General features: G+C 35.6%; 1 protein-coding gene across 1 annotated transcript in view; it reads right to left on the bottom strand.

The window, feature by feature from the left end:
* Window positions 1–29: 29 nt before the first annotated feature.
* LOC134853261 (uncharacterized) overlaps window positions 30–15953 on the bottom strand; it is a gene marked incomplete in the record, with an annotated part of 41741 nt that continues 25817 nt past the window's right edge. The window contains 9 exon segments of the mRNA XM_063869237.1: window positions 30–336; window positions 2831–2978; window positions 4832–5032; window positions 6988–7127; window positions 7585–7721; window positions 9393–9567; window positions 11786–11933; window positions 14808–14946; window positions 15853–15953. Coding sequence (XP_063725307.1) covers window positions 173–336; window positions 2831–2978; window positions 4832–5032; window positions 6988–7127; window positions 7585–7721; window positions 9393–9567; window positions 11786–11933; window positions 14808–14946; window positions 15853–15953 — 1353 coding nt within the window.

Raw genomic sequence — 15953 nt, 5'->3', positions numbered from 1 at the left:
CAAAAAAAACGCCGGATAGCTAAACTTCGGATGATTGATATAAGAGCTACTAAATTGAATAGAAATATTAAAATGGATTCGAATTTTGAAGTAAAATAAAAATTGTGACTCTTCTTTGTTGGTTTGATATGTTAGTTTTCGGATATGAGTTTGATAGAGATAGATTAGCCAGCTAGAGAGTGTTGGCGTTTGGAATGAGGTCCAGATTCTCCAGTTTGATCTGGATGTCGATGGCTTTACTGTAGTCTTCGATCGCCTCCTCTCTCTTTCCTAGTTTGCCTCTGACGTCAGCACGTCTCTTCAGCGCCAGAGGGTCACTTGGGTTCATGTGAAGAGCTGCAAAAAACTCTTTTTCACCCAAAATTTCGAAAAAAAATCCTCTCGCTTTAAACAAACAAAAGGCCTTTTCTGGTATACGGCCCTAATTTATCAAATTAGTAATTAGAGTTTCTTTTTTTATTGAATATCCAGACTTTCTTTCACTGAAACTAATTTCAACTAATCAGATTCGAGAATTATGGTTCAATGATTGAAATTTGAATAAGATAATTTTTGAGCCGTATGACAAAAGACTTGAATAAATAAATTTGTTTTCGAGAGGAAAAAACTTGTTTGTAACCTACAAACAAAACAGTATCCCAAAAATGCCATATTAATGAACAATAAAAATTTAAGTTAGCTGCCAATCAAGTGGTGTCTTCATTTCGGATTACAAAACCGGTTCAAACAATTATAACTGCTTCTATAACTTTAATTAATGGTAATACAGAGCAGAGATTCGAAAGGTTTGCCTTAAATGTGAAGCTAAATAAAAATTGGGCATGGAATTTGTTAATGGTTCAACAGTAATTTTAAAGGGAAAAATAACATGCCTTGCAAAAACATTCTTTACTTCGTAAAAATAAAATTTTCTTAAAAACTGACCAGCCCATTTAACACCATAGTTTTCGGTTTTACTTGAATAAAGAATACAACAGTTCATCCATTTGATGGCTCGAACAATTTCGCAAAAAATTTGAATTTTTGAAGTAAGTTTATGAAGCATTTAAAAATTGAACAAGCCAAGTTGTCTTATAGCTTGCAATTTCAAACAATGACAGCAAAAAATTGAAACTTTTGAAGGCGTTTTGATGGCTTGAACTCTATTGCGGAGAGAATTACAATTTTCTGAAGTCAGCTATGCAAGCGACGAAAATTCACATTTGAATTCAACTGAGCGCATCAATCGGCGTGCTGACCTTAAAAATCAGTTGAAATGACTCGATTTTCGTGGATAGCTCTTTTTGGTTCGGAAAATTCTGAAGTTTTTGGGAGCAAAAAATCTCGATTTTTAATCAATTCAGTTTCTGCCATGAGAACAGTCAACATTTTCTAAATTTTTTGGAGCAAAAGGTTCGAGCAGTAGAAAGTTGAAAAATTTAAATTCCAATTGAAAGCTTCAAATGATAAGCCGTATATTCAATTTATTTTTTAGAAAAGAAACTTAGACACATTTTTTTCTCATGACTTGAACAACGTTCTTTCTATGCCTTTAACTGATTGGCAAAAGTTGGCTTCTAGTTGCAAGCTATTCAGGAGATTAAAACAGGAAAAACTTTAATTTGTTTTGATACGTGAAGTGATTAAATAGAAGTCAACTACTTGAATGCGTCTGACACACTTCTAGCAATCAAGCTTCTTCGCCGTAATCTTTTTTTATGCGTAAGCACAATCAAGGTCTCCAAATCTAAACTAACTTCTAAGCTGAGGCTATTATTGAACATGCATAAGCGCTGTTCTGCCTAGCTTTGCGCTGCTCTGTCATGCTCCTACTTGCCCTATCTTGCTCCTTTGTCCACTACCCTGCGCTGCCTTGCTCTAAAAAACCTTGCCTTGTTCTTCGCTGCCTTGCCTTGCGTTTCTCTGCCTTACTTTGCGCTGCTATACTCCTTCTTACCTTGTCCCAACTTCCATTGCCCTGCTTTGCCTTGCGCTGCCGTAACTTGCTTTCGCTGCGTCGCCTTAGTTCGGGCTGCCCTGCCATGCTCCTCCTTGCCTTGCGCTGCCCTGCTCTTCATTGTATTGCGCTGATCTGCCTTGCTTTGCCCTGCAATGCTGCTCCTTACTTTGTTCCCCCTTCCACTGCCCTACCCTGCCTTGCTTTGCGGCCGTATCTTGCTTGCGCTGGCCTACCTCGCTTTGCACTGCCCTGTCATGCTTCTTCTTGCCTTTATCTGCAATGCCCCTACTTGCCTTGCGTTGCCCTGCTTTGCCGTGCGCTACCCTGCTTGCTTACTTCTCCTTGAGTTGTCCTCTCTGCCTACCCCTCCTTGTGCTGCCCTCCCTGCCCTGCCGCTCCTTGCATTGCGCTGTCCTGCAGTCAAAACTTCAAGATAATCTGTCAAGACATTTGAGCTTTCAAGCTCGCTTTATTTTGAAGCTCAACCATGTTAAATCCAATCAATTTCTTACATGTTGTACTAAAGCATCCGAAAAAAAAGACAATCTCGGCCAACATTTTGACAGGTGACTTATAAATAAATGTAACAAGGGCAAATCTAATATGTTGATTTCAAAAATTGGAAAACCTGTTGACTTTTCAAGGTCGAACAAATTCATTCTCCATATGTAACTTTTCAACATGTAACTGATTTATTTTCCAATATGTAAGTGACCTTGACCACTTTTATGTAGCTTTTCAATATGTAACTAATTTTTTTCCCCAAAATGTAAGGGACTTTGACCACTTTTATGTAACTTTCGATTATGTAAATTATTTTCTACTATGTAACTGACCTGGACCACTTTTATGTAACCCATTACGTAACTGATTTTGCATTATGTAACTGACCTTGAGTGTAGTCCTGTTCGGCCTCCTCGTATCTTCGGAGGGACGTGAACAGGTTACCCCGGTTGAAGTAAGTATGAGAGGAGTACTTGTTCAGTTCAATCGAGGCACCGAAGTCCCGCAGAGCACCCTCTGGATCTCGCAGCAACACCTGCACAACAACAACAACAACTATTACATCCAATCAGCCACTATAATGAAATGAGTCACCTATAGGAGCAACAAAAAACTCAGCGAGGAGTCCATAATACAATGACACCTAAATTCTAAAGATCCGAACAATTAGTAACAAAAGTAATCTCGCTTTACAAATGAACTCGTCACATGAAAAAACGCAAACATGTAATATTACATGATCCAACATGTGAAAACACATGTTTCAAATGACTTGTGATTAAACACATGTCTTAAGTACATGTTTTTTCCTCATTTTCTTTAATGAATAAAGTTGTTAGGTAGAAGTAGAGCTTTGTTTGGCATTTTAGAATATATCGAAAATCATTTTTAGTTGGGATCATCTGATCTTTTTTCTTAAAAGTGGCTAATTTTGGAAGTTCAGTACCTGGTCGACTATTTTACCAATTTATGTTTGGCAGCTGCCTACGAAACAAAAATTGGCAAAACAGTCAAGTAAGTTCGGAACTTCCGAAATTAGCCCCTTTTAGGAAAAAAGATTAAATCCCAACTATGATTGATTTCCCATACATACTGTAACGCTTAATCAAATTTTAATTAAAGGCTTGCTTTAGACGATAAATTACTGTTGAAAAAGCAGTTCTTGGGAGAAAACAAAACGAGTCAGATTAGGAAACTCAGGCACTAGCTAAAAAAAGTGTGTCTCATCGTTTGGAAAGTTTTTCTTGCGACAAAACAAAATTTAAATTGATTCAGCTCGATATTTGACAAAATCAACCTAAAAAAAATCAAGTGGGGGTTTACAAATTTCACGTACCAACACTTGCAAAAACACATACGATTCTCAAAATTTTTTGATTTTATTATGAACTTGTGAAAAAATGTCCAAGCTAATTGAGAGCCTTATTATTGGCATTGATTGCTTCAAAAAGATCGAAAGTTTAGTTCCCAAAATGAAGCTAAAAAACTCCAGAAACTAGTCTTACCTATTTAACAGTATGTTTGAAGGTCAATGTTTAAATTAGGCATAATTCAGCTTGTAAGCCAGCTCGGGTGACTTAAAAATATAAACGCTATTATTCTTCACGCTACTTTATTCGCTCGAAATAAGACAAAAAATCAAAATTTTCAAACCGGTTTTTCTCGACACTGGGAAATCTTTTTGGAAACTTTTTAAGGTGATTCGAATCACGACTGAAAAGGCTTTAAAATGATATATCACCAAACCCAGTACGATCATTATTTGTGGTACCTGATTTTGCGTGGAGAACAAAAGCAAAAAAAACTATGACACACCCGAACACAAAGTTCCTCCCCATTTTCAATAGTCGGAACAATAACCGATAGAGCCAGGTGGTTCTCGCATTCTGTAACAATCATACCTTGCAAAAGACACTCCTCTCATATTTGGATTACAATTTCATCCCTATCCATGATTCAGCAAGCATGCATAAACTATCCAGTTTCTCTCAAATTATTTCTACTCTTTTGCAAAAAGTATTTTTTATGGTGTGGGCGGTTTTTTTTTCCAGTTGGTCTAATTTGATTTTTTAAGTTTCCCTAAAAGCTTGTAAATACCTTGTTTGAGAAAAAAATTCAGCGCGCGCTCCCATCTTAAATTTAGTTGCATTGGCACGAAAGCGTCTTTACAAAAATTTTGAGGTTGACCAACCAACCAAAAATGGGCGTCGTAAAATAATACTAAAGAAAGACCCTTTGGAAAAATTTGCCAATTAGACTTGAGGAGGTCGACACCGCCCCCTCTTTACGCTACTACCGAGACCGAAAGTAGAGGGATTCGGGCGCACGATCCTCGGGTTAAAAACGGCGGCCGCTGAAAGGAATGTTCATTTTACTCTCCAATAGTACCTTGCATATGGCCCTGTTGAGGAGCGCGGCCTCGTCCTTGCGGTTGAAGCGGACTGCGTGGTCGTAGTAGTGCTTCGCTTGTTGGAACTGCCGGTTGCGGAAGTAGAGGTTGGCCGCGTTGAAGTAGGCCAGAGAGTAGCCGGGGTCTGTCCGCACCGCACTCTGGTAGCTCTGCATCGCATTCGAAAAGTCCTTCAGGAACTGAAACAAACAAAACGATAGTAGCTGATTTAGAAAGCATATAAAAAACACTACAATGACTTTCTTGAAAAAAAATCTCAACTTTCGAATTTCAAAGAAAAAAATAGATGCCCTTTAAGCTCTTTGAATTTCTTAAACAATTTATGATTGGCGCTTTGTGATAACGTTAACCCAACTTGAGAAAACTGGATCAATAGGTAAAGTTTTAATTTCGCTGGGAAATCTTAAAAATAAATTCCACTTTCGAAATCAGAAATTGTTCACGTTTTTTTGCGTCATTTCCAAGTTCGTATTTGAAGAGTACTATTAACGTCACTTTCAGCAGATGAATTTCAATTGAAATGAAAAAGTGGATTATACCTAAGTGCATTGATACTTAAAAACTTTTTCCTGAAAAAACGAAAAAGCAGCAAGACTTATATGAGAGTCTTCACTATGTTCATTACTCTTAATAACCGGGGTGTCATTGCTTGCACATGATTTAACCTACTTTAAAACTGTTTTAACATAATCGTGGAACCTGATCTAAACTACATTTTATAATTGGATAAATTGGATACTTTACCACTGTAAAATATTTAATATTAACCAATCATAATCCATCTAACTAACAACCCACTTATTTGTAAGTGCTGAAATTACTTGTAATTTCAGCACCAGAGAGATTTGAATTTAACTTAGAAATTAGTTGCCTCTCCAAGAGAACTTCAGCAGCCGCAATAAACCAGTATACCCTAGATCTATTGAGCCTAGCAGAGACTAGTTAAACACCCTGAGACTAGTAAGTATAAGAGTAAGATTAGGATCGGTATTAGACTAAGAAGTTGCACGAATCTATCCGGCCGAAAATAAGATAGCGTGACGAGCAGACGGTGTACCCTATCCGAAATTACTCTATGAGTTAACCACATCGGTCACAACTCAATCGCATCAAATTTTTCTGAGACAGCAAAGGTGCCAACTAAACCAATTTTACCGGAAGGAAAAAACATCCAGCAAAAATTGTTCATTTCCTAGGAAAAAAGAGATTTCAAACATTTCCGAACATATTTTTGCGAAGCCTAAAATCGAGCGAAAGAAACAACAGCTTACGCTATAGTTTCTTTTCACTCCGTGATTAGTCGTAAGCCAAAACAAAAAACTCGTTATGTGAACACTTTGAGTTATTCAATTTCCTAGTTATTTACCCCTGATAAAAGAAGTATTTTAGAAGCTATTCGATATAGAACGCAAATGGTTGTCCTGGGGTTCTATTTGAATCAGATTTTTATCAACCATTTATCAGGGAGAAAATTGAGCACTCTTATTCAAAACTTTACATATTGGCTTCAAAAGTTCCCTTGTCGTTTGTTTTTGGGGATCATCGGCCAAAAATGAATGTCATAAACATACAACAATTGGATATCCTTTGGGTCACGAAAAGGTCGAAATCCTGGATAAGGGAGGGGTGGAGGTCACAATAACTAATTAAGACGAAACAGCATTCACAAGCATTGATCCGTAATTATCCAGTACTTCCAAGAAGAAAGATAGACATCCTTCATTCTTTTGCACCATGTCTACGACATTTGAATTTTATTCTTTGCCGAACCTAATTTTGCCACATTTTCGACATGAATATGCCGCCAATCAACAATTCTCCCGCGAATTAGACGATATTTACTACGAAACGACTTGATTCTTACCACCGAATGGAGAACTAAATTAGCCGACTAACTTAATGACATGAACTAAGCGCCAAATTAAAAAACTGAAAGACTCAAAACTCAATAATCAAAAGAAGTCATTTAAAAGAAACAACTAAACTACGATCTGAAATTGGAATCTTAATCATCCAAAACGTATTGCCATTGTCACACCACGTAATTATCAAAATTCTATTTCGATTCTATTACACTCATCAAAATCTACACCCATCAATTTCGGCGACGCGTTTCTGTTTGTTTCCTACTAACCTGATGAACGACTCCTCTGTTCGTAAGCAGTTCAGCACTGGGCTTCACTTTGATGGCCGCCTGGAGGTCCTGCAGGGCTGCGAATGCCTGGCCCATCTGCAGATTCACTATCGCTCGTCCCTCTAGCGCTGGAATATATCCTAGAACGAAAATTAGAAAAAATATTCATGGGACAGAGGAAAAAATTACTGCATTCGAGATTTTACCCGAATCTTAAGCTGCCGGACCACCGGATTCGGCAACCGGATTGCAAAACATCAATAGAAAAATACATAATCAGCCAAGTTAACATAATGACAGGAAAGAATACACAAACGGGCGTATTTTAGAAATATAGCAGCCTTTTATTGATTTTTTCCTTCAAGTTGAATGAAATTTAAAAAAAGAGTAATTATTTAAAACTAAATTTGCAAACAATTGCAAGCAAAAATGCGGCCTAAACAATTGCAAACAAAAATGCGGCCTAAAAGCAACACGTGTATGCGTTGTAAAAGTAAAACGTGTATATTTGTTTTTAAAAAAGCAAAACGCGTATCCCCATAAAAACTTGCCACTTGTTCATGAATTAGAATAGTTCTGGTTTGATTGGATGCTCACGAGGGTTCTGTGCTATGGCGATTGAGAACTGACTCCACGCTTGCTTCATTAGTCCGCCCACCTGCAAGTTGTAGGCCAAGTTCACCCTCGCGTACAGACAGTCTGGCTTGAGGAGCAACGCTTTGCTGTAGTCGTACCTGAAAAAAAAAAACAATTTACTTGTTACGAGGCGCTAGAAAACAAGCTAGATTTTAGTCTTATGGCGCTCTCTCAAGTAATTTTTTGTACGCGAAATGGGGGGCGGGGTTTGCTCGGCACGCTAGTGGTTATGAATTATTGAAAATGAACGTCAGATTTTTGTTTGGGCTTAAAAGCTTGCATCAAAATTTACCGTACTGTAATAGCAGCGTGATGATTGTTACGTTTCTGAACGATGAAATCCGGAGAGTTCAGTAATGGTTTATTTTTCCCAGAGAAGAGGCTGCACTTTGCATATACAAGCAAAACATAGCCAACAGACAGTTGGAAAAGAGTCAATGAACGCAAAGAAAAAGAAAGACTGACTAATTTTATGAACTTTCGAATTTCAAAGAAAAAAACATATGGCTTCAAAGCCCTTTCAAATTCTAGAACAATTAATGATTGAATAATTTTTTGAAAAAATTAACCCAAATTAAGAAACTTGTTCAATAAGTAACTTTTTTATTTTGCTGGAAAATCTGATGATTGAATTCCAATTTCGAAACTAGAAGTCGATCACGTTTTTCGTAGCTTTTACACTTTTGCTGATCGATAATGGAGTTTGTCTTCCTTTTAAGGAAGTACATGAACTGAACATAAAAAGAAATCAGAAGTCAAAGGGCAAAAAAAAAACAAATTTAAGTGTGAACAAACTTTTAGACTTTTTCCTAACAAACAATTAGAGAAATCACCAACACCTATATAACTAACTATACAAGATTACTTGCATCAAGGCAACGCCTTGAATCTGAATGTTCCTGTTCCGACTGTCCATAAATTGGTCTCAAATTGTTTTTAATAAATGAATTATTGACAAACTATGAATTTTAAACTGATTATTAAAAATCGTGTATGGAATTATTAAGGACAATTAGCCTGCCTCAATTGAATTTGGATCGATTATCACAGCGCTCTTAAAGTAACGTTAGTCTATTAGTGAGCGTTCCACAGCATACTTTCAGCCAGGATGGTCAAGTGGTACAAAAAGCTATATGGATCGATCCCCGAGGGAAATTTTTTTGAAAATTGGTCTGAACAAAAAAAAACCACCCGAGCATATATCATTACGAGGCCAGACTATATATTTTGTGATTTGTAAGCAGATTCCATTCCCTTTGTTCTTCTTTTGCTCTTTCATTTTCTTTGATCGTTCCGACAAAATTCTAATATGTTTAAGGACTTGTCTCTGGAGTCCAGGAACATACAGACACAAAATTGTGCGCCTATCCAGTGCACAGATTGGCCTCGAGGTGATATTCCTAATCTTCTTCGATAGTCGGAACAAAAAGAGTATTCACTACGTTCATGAGTCGTACAAAATTAGGAAAATTTCAAAAAAGAGAAAACTGATACGGGATTTGGACTCGGATCTCTAAAACAAGCCTTATCTTGTACAATTTTTTCCTAGATATCATTCGACTTGCGTTAGGAAAAACTATTTATAAAAAATATGTGCTATTTGTGACTAAAACTTGCGACTTGCATTGGAAAAATTGAACTGGTAGATTATCACTTCGCTCGTAAGCTGATGATGTCAATCGACTTTTTATGAATGAAAATAGAATGGGTTGACGGCGTTTTGGGTATAATATCAATGCGATCATTTTGGGTCAAAAATGATGACTCACTTTGCCATTTGGTATCCATTGTCTGTGGCCAGGTCCATGTAGACGTTGCCTCTGCCGATGTAGGCGTCCAAGAAGAACCGGTCTGCCCGGATGGCCTCCGTGTAGGCGTCGATTGCCTTGCGGAACTCCCGCTGCTTGTGGTAGCACAACCCCAATGTATGGCCTATGCTCGAACCTGCGCGGCAAAAAAAAACACTATAAAAAAAATCGAAACCAACATTAACATGCAGCAACTATACCAACATTAGCTAATACAGCATAAAATTCAGAAATCTAAATCTGAGGACTAGAAAAAAAATTGAAAAACGGCAGTTAGCAACGAACATGCATATAGGATGAGGCGACACTTAGCACAGTGGTAAAACGTTTGCGTTAAAATCGAGTAGTTGACCCCAGAGGGTTTAGGAACTTAGACGACAGGAACTTAGACGATCAGAAAATAACGGAATTAAGGCAATAACTTGCGTGCAAATTACGTGAAACTTGTTTACAGACTTAAACTATCTTTTGGCTGAGTAAATACTGGTTGTCCGGTCTAAGGTCTAAACTAAGGCTGAAGATATTCATCAGCATATGAGGAGCATGTGTTCAGACTGCTCGAACTGAACTCCTCGAGTTTCGAAAGGGTTGCAAAATACATTCAACTAAGTACTATAGTGCTGATTAAATAGTTCGGTTAAAAACAAATAAAATTTAAATCGCGTTTTTCTCAAATTCAGTTGATTTTAGACGAAAAATGACAAGACAAATTCTATGACAAAACTTGCTTAGAAAATTAGTAGAAATATTATGGTACAATTTATTTTGCTTAATTCGGGCCCAAAACTTTACGCAAAACGGATCATTTTTGGCTTTTTTAGTCAATCATAAATTAACCAGAGCTACCGGATCAATTTCTCCCCAAAACTAGCCTCATATCAAAAAAGTGTCGTATTTACTATATAATGCCAATTTTTCAGTTGAAAACCATTGTTTAGCGTTTCGCTTAATTTTTAGGAATTTACACTCTCATAAATAAGAGGGTCACTTTATGATTGACTAAGGAGAGCCAAAAATAATCCGTTTCGGGTAAGAGTTTGGGCCCAAATATTGCAAATTAAATTGCGCTTAAAAATTTCTGCTAAAAATTTAAGCACTTTCTGTCTGCATTTTTATATTTTCGTCTGAAAAGTCAACTGATTTAAAGATAAACGCGTTTCAAATTTCAAGTTTTTTTTCGTTTTGTCCGTAATTTAAATCAACACTGTCCCGGGTTGATCAACACTTCTCATCATAAATTTGCAAATATGAAAAACTTACAATAATTTCAATTCCATACGTACAGAAAATTGTATGACAAAAATTTTTCCATTTATAGAAATTGTATTGCAAAACATTTTTTAAAAATCAATTAAGGCAAAATTAGCGTTTAAATCCTTCCCATAAGATCTGCAAGATCACTGAACAAAGAAGAAAACCTGAGAAAGTTAAGAGTATTTTAGAGGTTATCAAATATTTTGAAGTTCAGTAACTTTCACTGCTTTTTCTTTCTCAAATTTTATGATGAGAAGTGTTTATGGGAAAATGTTCATTACACAACTTCCATATTTAGAAATTGCACAATAAGCGTTTTTTTTCCAAAAAAAACCAACTCAATTTTTTTATCACCACTCAATTTTTTATGGGCTGGATTAATCGCTGGAATCAATTGACATCTTTTTCGAATCATGTTTAGAAAACGTATTAAATTTTTATGACAAGCATTTTTCCATAAACTTGATGTTTGGAATTGTATGGTAAACATTGTCGGTGTATGGAGGTCAACCCGGGTATATATTTAACAAGACTGCTCGTATCAGGGCGAAGCCCTGAATGTTCCGACTGCCTTTTGAGGTTTATGGAGCAGTAATAACAAAAAAATATATATTTAATAAAATAAAATGAAAATTTTTTTTTCTGATTTTGATTTTTTTTTAATGAAAAACATCACCCCACATGCCATATAAAGTACAAAAGGATAGATTTCGCTCATTGTAACAAATTAATTATGGCAAATAAGCTTCGTTCAACCAATTTGGAACGATTTCTAAGACGGATTAAATCTCCGCTTACGCGTTAATAGCGCGAAATATATCGCGCGTTAATTGTCCCAAATTGGCCAAAATGGCAATGTTTAAACCCCCATAACTTTACGAAAAATGGTCACAGTTCAAATATCTTTTCAAATTTCAGCTCAGGACAACGATAGCTTTCGAATGATATAAAACAATTTCGTCAAAAATGGCTAGTTAAAAAGCCGAAATTTGTCTGAAGAAAAAAAAATCCACCCCGAGCACAAATATTTCCTTACTTTCGTATCGAAAGTCGGAACAATAAACTAATTCTTAAGTGGCCATGAGAAAGCGCTCTCGTACCTTGTCTGTTGACCTTGAATGCGTCGTAGAAGTCGAGGAGTGCATTGTTGTAGTCCTCCATTTGGAAGTACAGCAGACCCCGGTTGATGAAGACCTTCTGCTTCAGTCTACCATCCAGCAACAGGGCCACGCTGTAACTCTTTAAAGCCTGAACACAAAACAGCACAATCAGTCCATATATCAATGTCAGAAGATCAATCGCGCATTTTATAATCTATTCAACGAACACTTTCCGCTCATTTAACAAATTTGATTGTGTTAATTTGTGAAATGCCTTCGTCATTTAACACTTTCTAAAACGCTTTTGTAAATTTTGGCTGAGAAAGGTCCAATCATTGCAACTATATATTCATGATAGCAGAAAGGACTATCTTCGTTTTATGATTGCAAGCATTGAAACACTTTAGTAACGCAGAAAAAAAAAAGAAATTCGAACTGTTTTTCATTCAGTAAGCACTATTAATTAATAGAATCAAAAACTAAAGCAAAAATTGAAATGTTTTATCAGTCCACTAAAAGCGAAGACTGTAATTGACATCAGTAATTAACACTATTAAATTGTTGAAATTGAGCTGAAACAGTTCTTTAAATACTACATTTATAGCTAAATGCCAAAATGTTGGCAATATCGGTGACCATGATCAACTCAATCGGTCAAAAACTACAGCGTTTTAGGTTAATTAGTTTTTTGAAAATGGTTTTCAACTGGAAATTAAGGCTAAACTGAAAAACGACGTCAAAATGAGCAGTTTTAGGTAAATTAACTTCATTCAGATTCGTTGACCGAAAAAAAATATTACCAAAATTTCGGCATTAAATACAGTGCCGGTTTAAATTATCCGGTCAAAATGCATTAAACTTAAAACGCCCCGCATCCAAGTTTAGGCGTAATTAATGGATTATAACGGATTATTATGATGATTTTTTGACAATTATAATTGATTATAATTGTGATACTTTCCAAGAGATTATAATCTGTTACGATCGATTATAATTGATTATAGTTCTTACAATTATATCTTATTTTGCCTAAAATTTGTCAATTCAAAACTATATTCGAATTATATCTTATGGGTTATTATTTTTGTGTCAATAGGAAAATCTCTAAAAGAGAGATCTCTCGAACACTTTGGTTCATCTGAACACAAAGTTTTACCACGAAACAAAAGTTTTATAGAGATCCTTTTATATGAGTGGAAAGGTTCCCGCGGTAAATGAAAAATGAATCTTCCCAATCAATCATGAAACTAAATCAATTTGCTGATGTTTTGGTGTTTAAAAAAGCTTTAAATATGCATTACAAAACATCTCTAATGGGGAAGAAAAAACTTACAAAATTGAATTAATAGAAAAACTTTAAAAATAATTCTCTCATTTTCATAGGAACCAACGTCTACAAAAAGCAAAAAACATAGGCAGTTTAGATGCAACTTCGAAGAAAAAATGGACAAACAAAAGGGATTATAATCAATTATAATCGATTATAATGGATTTTTGTGCAAAACTAAAGAACTAGAAATTTGAATAAAAATAATAGAATATAACCAATTATAATCGATTATAATTGTATCGAAAAATAGACGAATAAACAATCGATTATAATTAATTATAGTTTGATTTTAAAAAGAGAGATTATAATCGATTATTAATTGATTAAAATCGATTGTTTCTCAATTTTAGTAAGACTGGTGCTAAAATCGTAATATAATCGATTATTAACTCTTGAAACTGGATGCGGGGCAATTTTCTCAAACTGGATTGAATTTACGTAAAAAAAAAAGATGACAACAAAAATTGCTGGGAATTTCAGCCAATATAAATTGGTGCAATTAATTTTGCATTTTAGTCAATCAAAAATTACGGCGAAACTTTTAGTCGATCATTGACATAATTATATCAAAGTGAGCCTCTTACCTATTCCAACAAACTTTCAGCAGAGTATACTCTCCAAAACACTGAATTAATTAATTTATTTTTGTTTGATAGAAACACGATGTCGTTTTTACTATATAAAACAACACTTTTTTGTTTGTTGTTTTATATAGTTAATTTACCAAAATTAACATTTTTTTGAGGAATTTGAGCAAATTTTTTGGAGGATCTACCCTTCTTAAAGTTTCTTGGGCTACGTAAGAGGATTATTCTGATATAATTATCAAATTAGGTGGACTCGATGGTTTCAGGGTAACTTTTGATTGACTAAAAAAAACCAAAAATAATCCATTTTGGGGTGAAAATTTGGGCCCAAATTTCACAAACCCATTACACCACATTAAATTTGGTAAATTCTAAGCTAATGTTGCCTTTATCATTTTTGACCAAAATCAATCCAATTTGCCAAAAATGCTTTTTAAATTTCTAGTTTAATGCGCTTTGTCCGTATATTTTAAATCAGCACTATCAATGTTAGTACGTATCTTCGTTTGATAGCCTCTCAACTTGCTCTCGGCTAGAATGATTATCTTGCGAGATCCCTTAAAAAATCATGCATCTGTTGTATAGATCTTGCAAAGTTCTTTAAAGCATAGCCAACACACAGTTGGAAAAAAGCTAATGAACGCAAGTAAGCAGAAAAAAATACCGACCTGCATTTTGAAAAAACCTCAACTTTCGAATTTCAATGAAAAAAATAGATGCCCTTAAAGTTTTTTGAATTTCTAGGACAGTTTCTTGTTGGCTCTTTTTTGATAAAATTAACCCAATTGGAAAAAAATTGATCAATAAATAAAGCTTTTATTTCCCTGGAAAATCTGAAAAACTTAATTCCACTTTCGAAACTTTCACATTTTTTGCGACCTTTACACTTTTGCTGTTTGATAGTGGAGTTTTTCTTCCTTTTAACAAAGGAAATGAAATGAAGTTAAAAAAAAATAAGATTCAAACCGCAAGAAAGTTAACTTGACCCTGAGCAAATTTTAAGACTTTTCCTATAAAAAACACAAAAAAAATCATCGCGACTTATAAAAGAGTCTGAACTAAGTTCTTCGACTCTTAAAGATGACCATTCTTAGTGATAACCGACCTGTTCGTATCGTTTGATGGTGTGGAAGCAGACTGCTTGGTTGAAGAATGCCTGTGAGCAGCTGCTGTCTATGTTGATAGCCGCCTGCAGATCCTCCAGACAGTGTTCGTAGTCCCCGCTCAGGAACTTGAAACCACCCCTGCAACATTTTATAAATTTTCAGGATATTTTTATTTATTTATTTATTGAGTAATCTAATATTAAAAAACAAAGTTTACAATTTGTAGTTTAGCTCATGAAAGGATAGCCAGAAGGCCAACGAGAGGCTTGTTGAAGGCTGCCCCGTAAAATCGTAAGAATCAATGACATCGTATCAAATCAAAAAAATAATGAAATAAATATAAAAAAAGGATGTAATAATACAATTACAATTGAGGTTTCAGCTATTTGCAGAGTATCTATGAAAGGCTCTCAGGCCTGTCTAAGCATAGTCCGTTTCTATTATACCCCAATTTCCAGACTGAGTTAATTGGTCGAAGCGAAAGCGAAGCTCTTTTTTGTGAAAGACGTTTTTTTGCGTCTAGAACTTTTACGTGGTACCACTATTGCGGCCTCCCTACAGAAACGACTACTTCCGTTCCATACTAATTTGAGACAATCATTTTTGGCTGAAAACCCCTAAAACGTACTTGAGTCACACTGGGCGCTAATATTTACAAATATTGATGAGAAAGCGCGCGGCGAAAAAAAAACGAAAAGTTTTTCTGGTCAAAACATTTTAGAAAAAATTCAAAGTGGTTCGAATCCCAGAGGAGGCATCCAGCTAATCGCCCAACTAAATCCGCTACTGGATAACTACTTTATTCTCAGATCGGCAGCAATCTTGTTGAAATTAACACCAAGCATGAAACATGCAATGGCTCTTGAATGGTTAAACTGCAATTGATGGGTATGAAAAGTTATCAACCAACCATATCATTCCTCCTTTTACCGATGTCGGAATCTTGAGAAAAGTAGCAGGTATCTGTGAAGCTATTGATTGAGATGAAGAAAAAATGAAAAATTTAGGTGAGAATAGAATACCATGCCATAGACCATAGCTTACCTGTAGACGAATGCGCGAGTGTTGTCCTTAGTGATTTTGAGTGCCTCGTTACAGGACAGGATGGCTTTGGAGTACCTGCCTTTGATTGCGTAATAGCAGGC

This window comes from Symsagittifera roscoffensis, chromosome 1, assembly GCF_963678635.1.
Source record: "Symsagittifera roscoffensis chromosome 1, txSymRosc1.1, whole genome shotgun sequence".
In the NCBI taxonomy this organism is placed as follows: Eukaryota; Metazoa; Xenacoelomorpha; order Acoela; family Convolutidae; genus Symsagittifera; species Symsagittifera roscoffensis.
Note: the sequence above shows the minus strand (reverse complement) of the source record. Positions and strands in the feature narration are given on the sequence as shown.